Source organism: Echinops telfairi, unplaced genomic scaffold (genome assembly GCF_000313985.2).
Source record: "Echinops telfairi isolate 266 unplaced genomic scaffold, ASM31398v2 ScPeMD7_18;HRSCAF=68, whole genome shotgun sequence".
In the NCBI taxonomy this organism is placed as follows: Eukaryota; Metazoa; Chordata; class Mammalia; order Afrosoricida; family Tenrecidae; genus Echinops; species Echinops telfairi.
The window spans coordinates 23,688,802-23,705,835 of record NW_022103915.1 but is presented as its reverse complement, the minus strand read 5'-3'; the positions used below and the strand labels follow the sequence as shown (position 1 = coordinate 23,705,835).

The 17,034-nt window shown below is 45.4% G+C and overlaps 1 protein-coding gene across 1 annotated transcript in view; it reads right to left on the bottom strand.

The window, feature by feature from the left end:
* Positions 1-17,034, bottom strand: part of STON2 (stonin 2) — a 171,204-nt gene that overhangs the window by 118,508 nt on the left and 35,662 nt on the right. The window contains exons 2-3 of the mRNA XM_045287945.1: positions 11,845-12,094; positions 9,215-9,490 (exon numbers count right to left, since the gene is read on the bottom strand). Coding sequence (XP_045143880.1) covers positions 9,215-9,490; positions 11,845-11,932 — 364 coding nt within the window. The 5' untranslated portion in view covers positions 11,933-12,094. The remainder of the gene's footprint in view (positions 1-9,214; positions 9,491-11,844; positions 12,095-17,034) is intronic.

Genomic DNA, 17,034 nt, shown 5'->3' with positions numbered 1-17,034 from the left:
AGTGAGTGAGTGAGACAGTGGGTCAGAAAGTGAGAGAGTGAGTCAGTGAGAGAGTGAGACAGTGAGGCAGACAGTGAGTGACTGAGTCATTGAGAGAGTGAGACAGTGAGGCAGACAGTGAGTGACTGAGTCATTGAGAGAGTGAGACAGTGAGGCAGACAGTGAGTGAGTGAGTCATTGAGAGAGTGAGACAGTGAATGAATGAGAGAGACAGTGAGACAGTGAGTGAGTCAGTGAGACAGTGAGGCAGACAGTGAGTGACTGAGTCATAGAGAGAGTGAGACAGTGAGTGAATGAGAGAGACAGTGAGTGAGTGAGAGAGTGGGTCAGAAAGTGAGAGAGTGAGTCAGTGAGTGAGGGAGACAGTGAGAGAGTGAGTCAGTGCCTTCTCGTTTGTTTCAATGAATTTTAAAATTTCATTTCTTTTTCTTTCTTTTTAAAATTTCATTTTTTATTTTAACAACTATTCAGGAGCTTTAAAGCAGTCTTGTTCAGTTTCCAGGTATTTCTTTTTTTCCCCACTTGATCATTCAATTGCTGATTTCTTGTATTATTATAGCATTGTGGTCTGAGAAAACGGTTTGGGATGTCTCAATGTCTTTAAATGTATTAAAGCATGCTGTATTGTTTAAAAAAAGAGAGAGGAAATCTTGGAGAAGCTACGTTGACACATAACCTTAACTCTCACCTTATACCTTGGGGTTTTCTGCCACCAGACATATGTTATCAATGTGCAAAGTAGTGGCACAGATTTCCCACTGTGGTAAATATGAACTGTCGAATCAAGAGAGAGTTGGTAAGTGAGAAGTGAGCGTACATCTGGAATCTAATCAATTCTCACCACCTCCAAGTTACCGCCCTGGTCCAAGCCACCATGCTCTCTTGCCTAGATCCCTGCAGGGGCTTCCCTCCGGTGTCTCCCTACATGTCCCCACTCTCCAGTCTCTTCTCCAGATGGCACCGCTCCGCTTTAACACTGGTACCTCTTGAAACTGGAGTCCCATCATACCATGGCCGGGCTCGAATCCCTGCAGTGGTTACCTCTCATAAATTGTTACCTATCATAATAAAAGTTAGTGCCTTCTAAAGACCTATGGGATCCAAGCACCCAGGACCTCTCTGTCTCACCCTCCTTTCTTCTCCTGGCATCACTTCACTGGTGTACCAGGAGTCTTGGGTGGGGCAAAGGGTTAATGCTCTTGGCTTTGAGCTAGAAAGTTGAAGTCCAACCAGAAGTTGGACCCTCAGAAGAAGGACCTGGCCCACATGGGGCTGTCACTGAGGCGGAACTGACTCAGAGTAACTGGTTTTAGATGGTTTTAAGCAGGCACAGGGCTGTGCCTCTGGGGTTTTCCATTGACTGGGCCTTCTGCGTCCAAAGTTCCTTCACCTTCTGCAAAGCTCGGTCCCTCACTTCCCGCAGGTCTTCACTTCATCTGACCTGACGGAGTGTCACCCTCTGGCCTATGCAAAATGCCACCTGCTCCCTCGTCCTGTTCACTCCTCCATTTGTTTTCTCTCTTTTCCACCCATCACATCCTCCAACACCCCACCACTTTTATGGTGACTGGGTTTTTTTACGATCGTGTTTTCTACATGGCTCCTCTACAGGATGCAGGGGGCTCCATGGGGCGTGAACACTCAGTCATATGTCCAGCAACCTCAGCGGCACCCTGCCACTGGCTGGCAGGAAGTATAGCTGTCAGCATCGCTGGATGGAAGTATAGCAAAGTTTACAAAGTGTCATCTTTGAGAGTTCTTCACCCACCAATCACTACATGACAGCCGTCACAACGAACACAGCAATACAAACCTTTTCTCTCTTTGGATAGTTTAGGGTGTGAGGGAGGTTGGCATTTTAAACCACACACATAGAGCTTGGCTCTCCTGTCCTTTGTTTCTATTTTCGCATCGAATCTGAGGGCCGTGTGAGTGCCTGGTGCCCGGTGCCTGCCCAGCGCGACAACAGATCTAATCCTGTTCTTTGTTTGTTGCTCCCGTGCTTCTTTGAGGTGGGAAATGCAAAGCAGCTGTCCCAAGGACTGGTTTGGAGGCCGCTTGTGTGCCACCAGAAGGCTCCATTCATGGGTCAAGATTGTCTAATTGTGAGGACAGCTTGAGAGAAGCTGGGCAGCTGACTCTCATCATTGTATGCCCAAATGCTAATTTTGGTTTGCATGAGTGAACTAGGTAATTGAGGCATGCCTGAGTTGTTCCTTGTCTTTATGTCCAATGCTGAGGGTGAGATGTGCAGAAAGGACCACCTGGGTGAACCACGGCATTCTCTGAAAGAGGAGACCATTGGAGTTGCAATACAATCGTTTACCCCTTCTGGTTAAATAGAAAAAGTCACTTTTGAGTGTCCCTTATATGCCAGTAGCCACAAAGACAGCAGAAATGGCACAATAGGCAGTTTTAAATGTGCTTCTTAAGGCAGCCTAGGAAAGTGTGTGTGTGTGTGTGTGTGTGTGTGTGCATGGAGTTATGCATGTGTACAGATACATATGTGTATGTATATAGACATGGATTGAAAAACAGGAAATCACAAATTGAGGATAACAATCACCTGCATAGAAGGTACCCAGATGGGTGGGAATCTAGCATAACTTCCTTGCCTCTTGTGCTAAAAAGAATCTACTTATCTCAATGAGGTATCCTTCAAGCTCTACCTAACCCCTTACAAGCCTTGTAAATGTGGGTCAGTCCTGTCTGCAATAGGGGTCATATTCCTCATTCATTTACCTAGATTCGAGGCACTGAAGTCAGGCACATGGTTCTGGGACTGGGAATCTCCTGGGTAGTGCAAATAGTTAATGAGACCAGCTGTTACCCCAAGGCTGGAAGTTCAAGTCTACTCAGAAGGAAGGCATGGGGATCTAATCCATACCCTACCCTACCTTGCCGCCCCCCCCCCAAAAAAAGCCACTTGTACACTTTAAAGCTCTACGGACACACTGGGGGATCGATCATTAGGAGTCAGAATCGATCCAATGGTAACTGTTTTTATTTTTATTGGGGGTGGAGGGGTCATGAGGTAGATCAAGTTTCTTCTCTGTGAGGGTAGCCAGCCCCCCACAACTAATTATGGGTTCAGTAAGTGCAATTGTATGGTTAAGACATATGAAGATTACAGTAAAGTCATAAAGAATAAGAGAGATAGAAGAGATAGAAATAATGGAATCAGACTCATTTCATGGTAGCATGCTCACCTCAGCTTCTCTTGGTGGTACAGGGCAGGAGAGTGTGTGATTTATTGCTGACTAAGGCTTATATATCTTTGGGGGACATGCAAGCCCCCTAATTACAGGTGAAGACATACGCCACAGGAAAGGGTTGTACTATAGGTAATCCAGTAATGGGAGGGGAACAATCTAGGGGTACACAAGCTATAGAAAGAGGGATTAAGCGTATACATGTGACAAGATGGGTGGATCCTTGATTCATGATGGTGGCCTAACCTTGGTTGCCCTAGAGCTGGAGACTTGATTTAGCCTAAGCTTTGGGGGGGAGCAATCCACTGTCCCTAACAGCAGGGAGTGAGCCCTGCCTATTGTGGGAGGAACAGTGGTGTCTGCTTGCTCTGGATGGCTGGAGTCTTCAGGGCGATAACTTGACAGTCATTTCCCGTTAGTTGCAGTGTCCCAGGTCTGACATATGTATCTGGGGGAGACAGCTGGGGAACAGTCTTTTGTATCCCACACTTCTCTGCTGTGGGGAGGGCAATACGTCAGTACAGCAACAGCCTACTTTCAGGTACTACCATGAGCTATGGCGAAAAGCAAAGTGCGAGAGAATGCAGTGGTCGGTGCCTCTGTTGGGTTGGGGGCTTAGGTCAGCACTTGAGCAGAGGTCTGAGGGGAGGCCCTGGGTAGAGGGTAGAGCTCGTGGGTAGAAAGGACAGTAAGAACAAAGGGCCCGGGCGGGCAGGAATGAACTTGTGGGGCACAACAAGGTGGGTGGCATAGCTGGAGGAAACGGGGGTGGGGGAGGCGCTGGGGTGCTGCAGAAAAATGCCTCTGTTCAAACTCACTCCCCTGCACCCCACTGTCTCAGACGGATCCCGGGAGCAGCATCGTGTCCGTCCATGCCATCTCAGGAAACAGTTTGAGGGATTAAAAGGAAAAGACCTCCTCTTTGACGGATGGAAACGCACACATACGTATACGCAGTGCAGCGGGCCTTGCCTACAGCTTCCACCCACCACCCAGCCCGGAAGGAAAAGAAGCAGATTGAAAATGTAGTAGAAATTCACCACTGGGCTAATCTTCTTCAAGAGTCTCTCAGCTGTCACCCCTGCCTCCTCCTTACATGGCTGACGTCACCCCTGGTCCTCCTTCCAGACAAGTGGTCCTTTCTCTGGTCCAGATAATTAGCTTCTCCAGGCACCCAGCAAGGCCTGAGCCCAGGCTCTCAGGGAAGACGCTTGAAGCACCAGTGTTTTACTTGAGCTACGGGACTGATGCGCCGGAAATAAAAGTTTGTGTGTGGATGTGTGTTTTGTTGTTTGCAATTCTGCATATCCTGCAGTATCTGAACAATGGGTCCAATTCAGCCCTGGCTTTGTCACAAAAATCGCCATGTCTGTGGAGAAGGGCCAGTGCCGAACAGGAGGCGTGAATACAGCGCCTCATGCTCACAACAGTGCCTTCGTTTTTCTTTTTAATTTTGAAAATGAACTTTGCTCTTTCAGCCCATTAGCATGTGTTTGCAAATATATTCTAAATGCACACCCACTAGTAAACTGCACATACTTTTTCTGAACACTGAAAGACTTTCATGCATCTCGACATCAGCTTTGCTCTGGGGCATCTTTACAAAGAGAGAGGTGACTTCCTGGGGCGCAGAGGAATTATATAGGCAGAAGGGGCGTTAGAGATGTTCAACTTGTTGCCACTAGGGAAACTCAGTGGGATGGGACGGAACATACGTAGAAAAAGATCAGCAGGGTTTAGGTTCCGTTTCTTAAAAAGTTTTCTTTTTTTTTTTTTCTTAAAAAGTTTTCAATAAAGATTTCAATTCTGAACTGAATGGATTCATGACATATACATATTTTTCTTTAAAATGCATACATATATGATTTTTATCAAATATATATATTTGGTCTTGGCTCATATTTTCACAGAATATCTATGCTTTTAGTTCAAGGCTCAGCAAATACATTTCCAGTTAAATTTCTTGATATTTTTTACAGTGTGATGTTAGTTCTTTCTTGTGTAACCTTAATTCATTCTCTAGCAACATCAGAGCCATATCTAGTGGGACGCAGGGCGGGACTCACCTTGTGTGCACAATTTAAGGAGATGCCCCAAACTCAGGAATTAAGATAAGGCAAATCACAGTGAAATAATCAATGGCTGTCAGGGGACTGGGGGCAGAGATGGAGAGAGTAGGGCATTTTCTGGGCAATAATAGAACTCTGTCACTGTCATTTTTTTATGACAATTTTCAGGGATGAGGTAAATGAGCTTTCTGCATAACTATCCTATAAAGCTAAAGTTGTTCCAAAACATAACACCTATTTTTTTAAATTTCAGCAAACTATGGCCCGTAGACTAGCCACTGTTTTTGTAAATAAAGTTTTATTGAAACCAGGGCCAGGATTAAGGTAAGGTGAGTGAGGTAAAATTAAGCAAATAATGGATCAAATTCTACCTTTAAAATATTTATAAGAATGTAAAGGGGTGAAGAGACTAAATCTTTGAAAACTGCTGCTTTCAGGCATGTTGACAGTGATCTTCCACATAGGCTAACTGACTGATGACATCTGCCCGATTTCCTTATCACCAGAAATTCTCAGCCTGGGCTCAAAATAATAATAATGAAAAAAAAAAAAACTTCTCAAAAAATTATTTTTTAAAATAAGTTTGGTTTGTAAAAATAAACTTAAGAAATTAATGCAAAATATACTAAGACCCATGCTTCCGTGCTGGCTCACTATTCAGTCTTCAGAACTCTTTCCTCTATGTATGCATGCTCAGCCCCATGTCTTGTCAGGTTTAGGGCTTTAGTAACTGCCACTTTTCCTCTCCAGGCAGACCAGAAAGCCTGTCTGGACCTGTCACTTCCTCTAAGCTGCTTTGAGCATCATGATTCTCTCACCAACAATTTACTGGGAACTCTGATGATTAATTATGGGAAAATGTATCCATAAGGTAAATTTCACCACACAGAAATGAAAATATTTGTGTTAGTGGTAGAATTGCATTCCTATGTTCTCCAAATTGCTTTTATTAATGCTGAGACATGTTTGAAAAATAGAAGGATTGCTTTAAAAAATAAAAACTAGCCAAACATCCACAGTAGGCTTCAAAATGTTCATGGAAAAAAACTCCATTAACTTGTCATTCCATTTTTCCACAAAGTTTTTGAAGTTCCTCATATATTCTCCCAATAGAAAAACAACAATCCTGCTCTTGCACAAGTAAGTTGTGTGGGACCAGCAGCCTCCACAACTGGATGGGTCCTAGGGCGTGGCTGTGTAATTGAAGGGTAAATTAAAGAAACATCAGACAAGGCATGCAAGGGTTCACCTCTTCCATGAACTGAACTGGAGAGAGGGTATGAATTCTCTTAACAGGCTTATATAATCTCGGGCATGCAGGCCACATCATATACACATACATAACAGGAAGGGGTTGTATTAGAGACACACATGATAGAAAGGTACATACATAACAAGATGGGCTGGTTCTAAAGTTAAGATATTAGCCTAACCTTCTTAGAGCTGACTTGGCCTTAAGTATCCCTGAGCTCTTCCCCAGGGTAATAATCTATGATCCTTATCAGAAGGGAGAGGGCCATACTTAGGGTTGGGTAGTCTGATTGCTTTTGATGGCAGATGACCTTCAAGTAGTAGATAGCCTTCAAGCTTATATGATAGCAACCAGGTACTTGCAAGCAGCACCTTAAGATTGGCATTATTGGTGATGGGGCAATCATGGGGAACAACTTTCCTTAGTCTAAGAATGTGACGGGAATGCATCTCCAACTCACAAACGTGAAGGCCTCCCTCCAGAAGAGTCTTGGCCTCCCAAACTCCTTAAGATCTGAGCGTAGAATTTGTCCACATACACTCTCTTCCCGGTTCTCGGTTTTCCACAGTAAGTCTCTGTAGTAGGTAGAATAATGGTCCCCAAATATGTGATTGCCTTGAGTTAGCCAGGTGGACCCAATGCAGTCACCAAACCCAGAACCAAATTCACAGCCATTGAGCCGATGTCAACTCATAGCGACGCAGTAGGACAGGGTAGAACTGGCCCTGTGAGTTTCTGAGATTGTAACTATTTATGAGAATAAAAAGCCCTCTCTCTCTCTCTCTCTCTCTCTCTCTCTCTCTCTCTCTCTCTCTCTCAGGGCAGCTGGCCCTTAAAAATGGAAGGAAAGGGCAGAAAACTTCCATCAGAGTTGAAAAATGACTATAAGAGAAAATCCTGCTGGGGGAAGAGAGCCAAGAGCCATGGAATGTGGGTGATCTTGAGAAGCTGGAAGGGCAAGGAAACAGATTCTCCCCTAGGGTCTCCAGAAAGGAACACAGGCCTGCTTTTAGCCCTGCTTGAAGTCTGATGAGAATAAATTTGCTCTGTTTAAGCCACTGAGACTTGTTGTACCATATATACTCGAGTATAAGCCGACCCAACTATCAGCCTAGGCACCTAATTTTACCACAAAAACTGCATTAAAAATGTGCTGAAATGCTCGGCTTATACTCAAGTATATACAGTAATTTGTTATAGTAGCAAATAGAAAAACTAAGGCAGTCTCTGAAGCTATCCAACCAAGCTTGGCATGCTTCACTGCCCAATAAAGTAAGCAGCCAGTTCACCAGGGTGGGAACTAACAGTTCTCCTGGCCTTACTCGGTTCCCCAGCCCACTTCTTGGTCATTGATTCTTTCTTTCCTTTTTTTTAAAGTATGTGTTTTACACACACACACACACACACACACACACACACACACACACACACTTGCCAATTCCAGAATTTTCTGGTGTGTAAGTCAGTAACATTGAAAGGTAGCCAGAATAGGGACAAATGGGGGATTGTCTCCCCCTAATTCCTGTGCTAAACTAAAATTAACTGTCCATGCCAAAATAAAGGGGTTGGAAAGAAATCAGGCACACTAATTAGACATCTATGGGAAAACCCAGAACTGACCATACTCAGACCCAAGTCACCTAGGCGCAGGTGGGGGAGGTCCACCTGGATGCATAGAGTAGGCACCAGCCACATGACATCACGCAGGTGCGCTTAAACTCAGTCAACAAAGTCGGCCAATAACCTCAACACCCCCTCTCCCCCGGACAGTGGGGATAGGAAGGGGTAAGGCCATATGCAGGCTGTGGGACCCTTTATCCCTTTCGGGTGTGCACTGCAAGCGGAGGGAGGGTGGGAATCTCTCCAGTGTGCGTGAGCCCTGGGTCCCCACCGGCATTCTCTTGGCTCTCTGGGAATTTCCTGCACTTGGTGCTCCTATTCAGATATTCTTCTCACGTGTTTTTCCATGCTCCCCTGAAATGGCCATTTTTAGTCGCAATCTTTCCCACGCCCCCCCCTACTCCACGGCCACCCCCACCAATGCGGCCTTGTATGCTTTGCAGAAATAGTGTACTGTAATACCTGAAAATTCCCTTTTCCTCATAAAAGTTACTTGGATCTACAAAAGTGCTTCTGCCACGTGAATTCTTTCAGTGTTGAGAAGCAAGAATTGAGATATAACACCCCAACACCTAACATCACCAATCCTCACATCATGCAACTGTCACATATAGCTCCTGGTCCCTGAAATGTGATGCCTTAAGAGATTTAAAAGACCTACAACTCGCTAGGGAGATCACATTGACTTCTACGAGAGTGGGACTTTGGGCCACACTTGGAGAGACATTCATTTCTATCTACTTGTAAGGAGCCTACCATTTAGGTGTTTTTAAAATTTTAATTCTAATTCCTAATAGATAAAGATGTATGTAAGTTTTCAAAGACAGCTCAGCCACCCAGACAAGGGTAATAGGTAGGAAATGGCCCAGAGGACATTTCTTTCATGTCTACATCTTAAACGGGTTACAGAATTAAACCAGATAAACTCTGCATCGGCTGTTTCCTACTTGGCCAGGGCTTCAGGGCTCTGGGACTGGGCAAACGGAATCCAGGCATTGTATAGATTGCTCATAGGAAGCTATCCATCGCCCTTGGGAGCCACCCCTCCTTGGCCTCCCCACCTGTTTCTTTGTGAGGTGCTGACGTGCTGGTCCAGGGCGTGTCGTCTTCGAACTGAACCCAGTTGCTGATGGCTGAGGCCAGGTCAGGAGTGGGCTGCTCGGGGCTCCCAGGAGCGGGAGCCACTGCAGGGACTAGGGCTATCTTCTCTGAGGAGTCATCCTGCTCCGAGGGGGAAAGGTCCCGGGAGCCCCCATCAACAAGGGGGTTCTCCCCAGAGGAGCTCTCGGACCGGTCTGAGGAAGAGGACAGTCCTGCCAGGTGCTCTTCGGGGGCGCCTGAAACAGAGGACGGAAACCACCATCACAGGAAGGAAGGCCACTCTGCAGAATGGATGGGGGGAGGCAAAAGCCAAGGGCAGAGAGAGGGTGACTGCAGGGCTCACCATGACGGTGGGTGAGGGAGACGAAAGAGCCATGTCTTTACTAAGGACTGTTTCCTTAACAAGGTAAAAAATCCTGGGTGTTGTGAGAATGATGAAGTCAACATATGGACTAATGTGCTGGACACAAATGACGCATGTACGGATTGTGATGAGTTGTATGAGCCCCTAATAAAATGAGTATTTAATTGAAAAAAAAATCCTAACCTTAGCATATCCCCAAGTCAATATCTAGGCAAGCTGAGGCCAGGAATATTGTTCACTGTCTTTTCCCCAGCTTTTACAACGAAAATACCTACAGAGACCAAGCAAGAAATATAACTGAGCCGAGTGGACCAAAGGAAAGGCAACAGGGACGGGGAGAGGCAGTGGCTGAACAGGAAAGTCTCAATGTGGACTGAATTCAAACTCTGGACTCTGGGCGGCCCAAACGACACAAGCCTATAGGTTCCTCAGTGGAATCTCCGCGCTAGTGACGGCCTGAGTGGGAGATGCGACAAGCTCCTCCTTTATATCCCTTGCCTGGTCTGGAGTGGACTTAACATCTAACAGCTTTAAAATATATATATATATTAATGATAATAATAACTTTCTTGATTGCAGTGGTAGTTACACATCTCTAGACATATGTCAAATTCCCTCAACTTATATAGCAAAATAGGTCAAATTAACAGTATGGAAAAAAATTTTTTTTTCTTGAAATCAAAGAATTAAGATGAAACTTCTCTGCCATCAGGAGCCCAATAGGTCTAACTGCATACAACCAAAGCCTTTACACATAAGCCCACTGCCATCGAGTCGATCCTAACTCATACTGATCCTCTATCAGCCTTCCCGGGCTGTCAATCTCTATGGCAGCAGATTGCTTTATTTTTCTCCCGCAGAGGAGCTAGTGGGTTTGAACCATTGACCCCGTGGTTAGCAGTCCAATGCTTACTGCCACAGTCCCGCTATGATTCCTTTAAGACATAAAAACCCAAACCAAACTCACTGCCCTCTAGCTGATGCTGACTCATAGTGACCCCACAAGACAGGGTAGAACTGCCCCCGTGAGTCTCTGAGACTGTAACTCTTTAGAGGAGTAGAAAACCCTGTCTTTCTCTCTTGGAGCTGTTGGTGGTTTTGAACTGCTGACCTTTTGTGAGCGACCAAGCACGTAACCACTTTGCCACCAGAGCTCCCTTTAAGACATAACAGGGGAGCCACATAGGTAATTTTTAAGTTTTCTAGTAGTCACCTTAAAGAAAGGAAAACCAGGCACAATTACTTTGAAATGTAATCAATATAAATCAGTGAGATATTTAACGTTTTTAAAAAAACTAAGTCTCTGAGATCCAGTGTGTACCTTAAACTTCCATCCCCATTTGAACCTGCCACAAGTCAAGCCATAGTGAGTAGGACACCCGTCATCACACTTTCCAAGTGCTGTAAGGGCAGCAGGGTCGCTTTCGGCAGTCGGAAGCTGGAATCAACCACAGTGGCCTTGGCAGTGGACTCGAATCCGCTGACATGGCTCTGTAGACACCTTTGGAGCCTACGCAGATATTTATTCCTGAGCACCAGTTCCCTGGGTGTCAATATTCAATGGTGTGTGGTTCTAAACACTTTACGTACATGAATTCATTTACTACAACAACTCATAAGGTAGGTACTATGATCCTTCCTGCTGTACAGAAAGGAAAATTCCCACACAAGGAAGTTAAGTCTACCCAAGAGCATGAGGCTCCTACATGGCAGAGCCAGGCCTAGAACCTGAGCACTCTAGCTCCAGGGCCTGGAACGCTTAAGAATTTGTCCTTAGGTGTCGCCTCAGAGGGATCCTATGCACAGAAGAATGAAATGCCATCTGGTTCGGGGAGCCATCCTCATAATGGTTTCAAAGCTGGGACAGTGTGTCAGTCCCTCTCCTGGACTGGCTTCCTCTTTTTTCTTAAGAGCAAGGCTGTGAACTTGAGAAAACCCAAATTGCTGTTGCGAGTAACAACTAAAAAGGCTAAGCGTGAAGTACTTTGTCAACAGGAAGCTGGGGCTCCTTGGTAAGGAACTCAACATTTTCTGTGTTCCTTAAAAGTCCTTAAGATGCGTTCTCCCAGCTTCTAGGAAGAAGAATTCATGCATCTTGGGAAAATGACAAACTGGCTTTTTTTTTCTTTTTGTAATAAAATTCACAGGAAGAAAGGCCAACTAAACAACAAACAAATGTGGCTTTCTGTCAATCTTGTCACTTTAGGAATGGAAAGTAATTCTTACCATCAGAAGAGACAAGATAGGGCGGCTCCTCATTGAAGGAGACCCACTCCGACTGGTGAGTGGCAGTCACATGGTCCAAGGTCGTCATGTTAGGAAGGAGCTGGTCATCTTCACACGACTAGCCTCAGGTAGACCCCAGCTCACGTCTGGGGTGGAGGATCAGTGGATTTGGGCCTGGGTATGGCACAGGAAGCGTGCAGGGCACAGCCTGGTGAGCGCCTCTTGTCTAGTCAATCAGTTAAGCAGAAACCTGTTTTTAGAAAAATAATAATAAAAATTTAAAAGATAATTATAAAAAAATATTATCGCATGATAGCTAATCCACATAAGTCTAACGCTTTTGGTGTTGCCCAGAAGAGGGCGTGGCAAGTTGGCTTCCCACTTACCTTAGTTCTCCTTGCTGCTGTCTTGCCCCCACCTCTTCTACTCAGAATATCAAGGCCTCTGGATTAGTTTCATAGCAGATTGGTCAAGCAAACATGCACATTTTAACAATAAGATTCCCCAATCTGCCCAACAGTTGTCTCTTATAAATACATCCATTTAGAAATACCTCTATGTACAATGCCATGCTATCATTGTACAGCAAATATTAAAGCTTTTCAAAGTGCTTTCACTCTCTTTGGCCAGATGGTGAGATAAAAGCAATTTCTTTTCCATTAAATATGTGTATTCTCTTCCCTTAGGCAGGTAGCTCTTTGCAAACCTGATTTAGATCTTTGGCAGAAATCCAAAAGTTTCCAGCTGCTGTCTCCAATACTGGTTTACAACACCAAAAATATAGGCAGAGTCAGCTCACTCGTTTGTTATAAAGGAAGGGAGGAAGGAATACTGGCTTTGGTGAGTATTCGTCCTTGTAATAAATTTCTCTGAAATTGTGAATGTCTCTGAATTAAGAAAACACATTGTCCTTTACTTGCATTGCAATTTTGCTATATGGAGATAGAAGGATACTTGAAATTTAATTTTGTGAAATTTTACAACTTAAAAAAAAAACACCTTGGAGTAATGTGATTTAGTAAGATCTGAATTGGTGTACTTCCACAGAAGAGCATCTATCCACCAGAAGTCTCCAGTCCTCTTAACGCCCACAGTATTCATTTTGGTTTCTAAAAAAGCTTAGCTCACAGCTTTCCAAGTGATGTTCCACAAAAAGAAACTAGGAAAGTTTTACTACAGGCCATTATCTTCAACAAATAATCGATTCTGGAGAAGCGCTCAGTAGAGCAATTAAAAAGCGTAAGGTAGGTGTGTATGTGTGTGTGATATATTTAAACAATTAGTTTCACTGTTTACACACTTTCTAAAAATCAACTAACATTTATTTACAGATCAGAAACACATTTTCATACTATACTTCATTTGATTCAATAACCATCTTAGTTATCTAGGACTGGCAATACTGTCATTTTTTTGCAGATCAAAAAAAAAAAAAAAAGTGAGGTAAGGCTGAGGGAAGTTAAGTGACTTATCCGACACATTTGGTGTTCCCAGGACCTTGTTCAGATGCCTAGGGTACTTCCTCCTGGCTTCTAAGTAAAGGAATTCCAATGTCTCGGGAAAATGACAGACTTTTTTTGGCTTTTTGTTTTGGAAATGAGATCCCGACCCAAGAATGGCTAAATAGAAGCCAGTCCAGCTAGGCAGGTGCTTGCAGCCAGCTAGGATATAGTAACGCTTGAACCTAGTCTTCTGATGCCAAGATACTTTCATCTTTAAGTCATGGCCACAAAAAGTACTAACACACACACACACACAATCCACCAACTAAATCACTTTACAAAAACAAATTACAATGGAACCATAATTATCTCATTTATTATCTTGTGGAAATTCTCTATGCGGATACTGCCAGGAGACTCAAACTCTACAGCGCATGACAAGCCCAGGAATTGCTTCTTCACTCCAAGGTCCTCTCCCGAGCTCTCTGCCGCCACAGGAGCAGACGTGCACAGCCTCGAAAGTTCAATGTCCACCACCCCAGTCTCCCCAGAGCACAGCATGGAGCGCACAGACCTGACGAACCGTTCCCACTGAATTCTGCGGGCAACGTCATTTCCAAGTGCCATCAAATGTTGGTGTCACCCAGTGAGGTAACGGCTGGAGGCCCAGATAAGACCGTCCAACTGCAGACTCAGGTTCCTCTGCTCACCGCAGCGGCAGCTTGTAAACCAGGAAAAGCGAAGGAAAGCCACAGAACAAGTCCATGTGCTGACACATGCAGTGTCATAACTCAAGGAGGACAACAGCCTGCCGATCCCGTGATGTGAGCACCCAGTAAACTCGGGATGAGTAAGAGGAGGCAGAGGACGAGCAGGGGAGGCGGGGCAAATGTAATAGGTAACACTTGTCAACATGTGATACCTGGAAACTTGAAAGAAACAATAGATCAACTCCCAGGTTCTATAAATGGGAAAATTAAAGCAATAGCAATGTGGCGTGTGGGCACCGGCTTAGACCATCTAAGTTGTTATTGTTATTGATGTTAGGTACTGTTGAGTACGGATCGTATCATATCAACCCTATATACTACCGAACAAAATATCATCTCATCCTGCATCATCACATTGGTTATGTCTGAGCCAAGTGTCGCAGTCACTGTCGATCCGTCTCGGTGAGGTTTTACCTCTTTTCCAAGGACCCTCTACTCTACCAAGCCCCTGTCTGTTCTAAGCACCCATCTCGCCTCACAACATACTCAACTCTTCTAAGAGCCGTTCTAGCTGTACGGATTTGCTTTGCATCGGCTTTCATTATTGAACCTCGATACGCTCCAATCTGCTCTGCAAAGCAAGGATAAAAACAAAACTCATTTTATCATTCGAAGGATCAAGTGAAAGAATGCACCCCAAGTGCTTAGTACGGGGCCTAGTCACGGCAATGGCGATACTGGTGGCGAACTTCCAGAGACGTCATGATGGGGCAAGCTCCATGTCTAACCCCTGAAAGAGGTCCGTTATCACCACCCTGCTGATGGTAATTAACTTGGCCAAGGTTATATAACCAGGTAGTGGAAGTCCTGAAAACAGAGTTCTGGTTTCATGAAGTCACCCATTTCTTCCATCAGCCCAGACGAGTTCCAGAGTATGGCCTTTTCAGCAGTTTTTAGATTGGGTCTCTTCAATCAGCGGTTCTCAACCTGTGGGCTGCGGCCCTTTTGGGGGAGGGAGTCGAACAACCCTTTCACAGGGTCGCCCGATTCATTACAGTAGCAAAATGACAGTGATGAAGTAGCAACGAAGATACTTTGATGGTTGGGGGGTCACCACCACCTGAGGAACTGTCTGAAAGGGTCGCGGCATGAGGAAGGTTGAGAGCCACCGGCCTAGATGCTGAGAGGAGTCATGCTCCAGAAAGTCAGTGCTGCAAATTCTTGTTGACAGATACTGCACAGTCAGCCGGAGAGAATAAGACCACTAGTCAGAAAGGAAGATGGAGAGAAGAGCCCTGGAGACAAAGCTCCCTTCCTTGGCGTGGCTCTCCCAGACGCAGACCCAGCCTGTGACAGGTGATGATAACCTTGAGAAATACTGGTGGAGCAAATTTATGGCAGGCAACCACCTCTCATAACCCAGTGAGATGGCGTCTAGGTCTTTGCCAAGAAAGAGCCACATCTAATAAGTCCTAAGAGGCCAGACCCTGAGGCATGCTGTGCTAGCAGCTATAAATCCAAGTCCACAGAGGAACCAATAATTGTGAGGGTAAGCTCATACTGGAATTGGTTTCTTGGTTTTACAATAAAAAAAACCTCACCCCATTTTTAGAATGTGAATCACAAAGTGATGTTTAGAACCACCACAATATTATCAACAGGATTGGCCAAGAGATGCTGAAAAATTCATTGAGGTCTTTAGATGACCATTTCAGAGAGAATAACTCTGTCTCTGTCCCTTATAGATCCTAAAATTGGGGGCTGGAGAATGCAGCTGGCTAATAAGTTGGGGAGTCAGAGAATCACGGAGATGGATCTGTCATGTCAATCCTCTAGAAGGTACAGGAGTCCAGAACACCCGAAAAAGCACCAGGCCCCTCTGAGGTAGAGCCACTCAGGCAGCCTACAACATCACTGCGAAGATGAGGACACACGAAACAGCAGCAAGCAAAACAAGTGCAAGAGTAACTGGCTGCTGAAGCCCACACCAGAAAAGTTGTGACAATTTACCCACCGAGAGACTTGCAAGGGCGGGAACCATCAGAGACAAGGCACGGATCTTAGATTGGAAGGATTACTGGGTTATGGACTGCTTGCATGGAAGTGTGCGAGGCAGAGGGTGAAGCTGAAGCGGAAGAACCAGGCCTCCGTCAGATGTCATTCTGGGTCAGCGAAGAGGCCACAGTCGGACAAGAGCGGTGGGTCTATGGGGGCAGGACGGAATGACCTTCAAAGCTAAGGTGAAAAGTTCAATGCAAAATGGGAATCCACGGAGGGCTGGGAAATACAGACTGACTCCAGGAAAGTGGTGCGGAAGGAAGTTACCAACACAACAGTCCCTCAGTCCGTTCCACAAAGTCGGGGGCGGCGGGCATCAGGAATTTGCGCTGGGTACTTTGTGCCAAGATCAGCCTAGGGCCTGAAGGGACAAGGAAGAGCAAGACAGAGATGTCAGGTCCAGGAGCTTACAGTGGACTGTGGGGAGGTATGGCAGTGACGTAAAACAATCACCTGTGTACTCCTGCCTATTCTGACCCGTTGTCCCACATCACAACAGAGTAAGGACCCTGGGAGACCCCTGAAGACTTGGGCTGCATCTTAAATTGGAGGGAAGATCCCTGAGCAATAAAGTGAGAGAGCAAGGGCATCCTGGGAATGAGGCACAGTGAATTACACTATGGCACTGAGTGCACAGGATGGGAGAGCTGACCACTCGAATCTTCAGAATGAGTTTGATCTCTTGAAACCACCCTCTCCGTTCTTACGCCCTTGGTTCCGTCCCTTAATGTCTCTCAGTCAGATAATTAATACTCTTCCTGGTCTCCCTGGCTTCTGCATCGCCTTCTCCGTTCCACCATCCAACCGTGTCAAAGTGACTACCTCTTTCCGTTCCTCTCTCTCGTGTCATACATATTCAGCCAGACAGCTTCTGTGAAAATCTCTGCGTGTCCACTACTTGGGGTTTAGGGCTCCTGGCAAACGCTACCCAGTAATCTGTTTGAGGTTTATGCAAAAACATCTTAAGCAGGATCTTACTG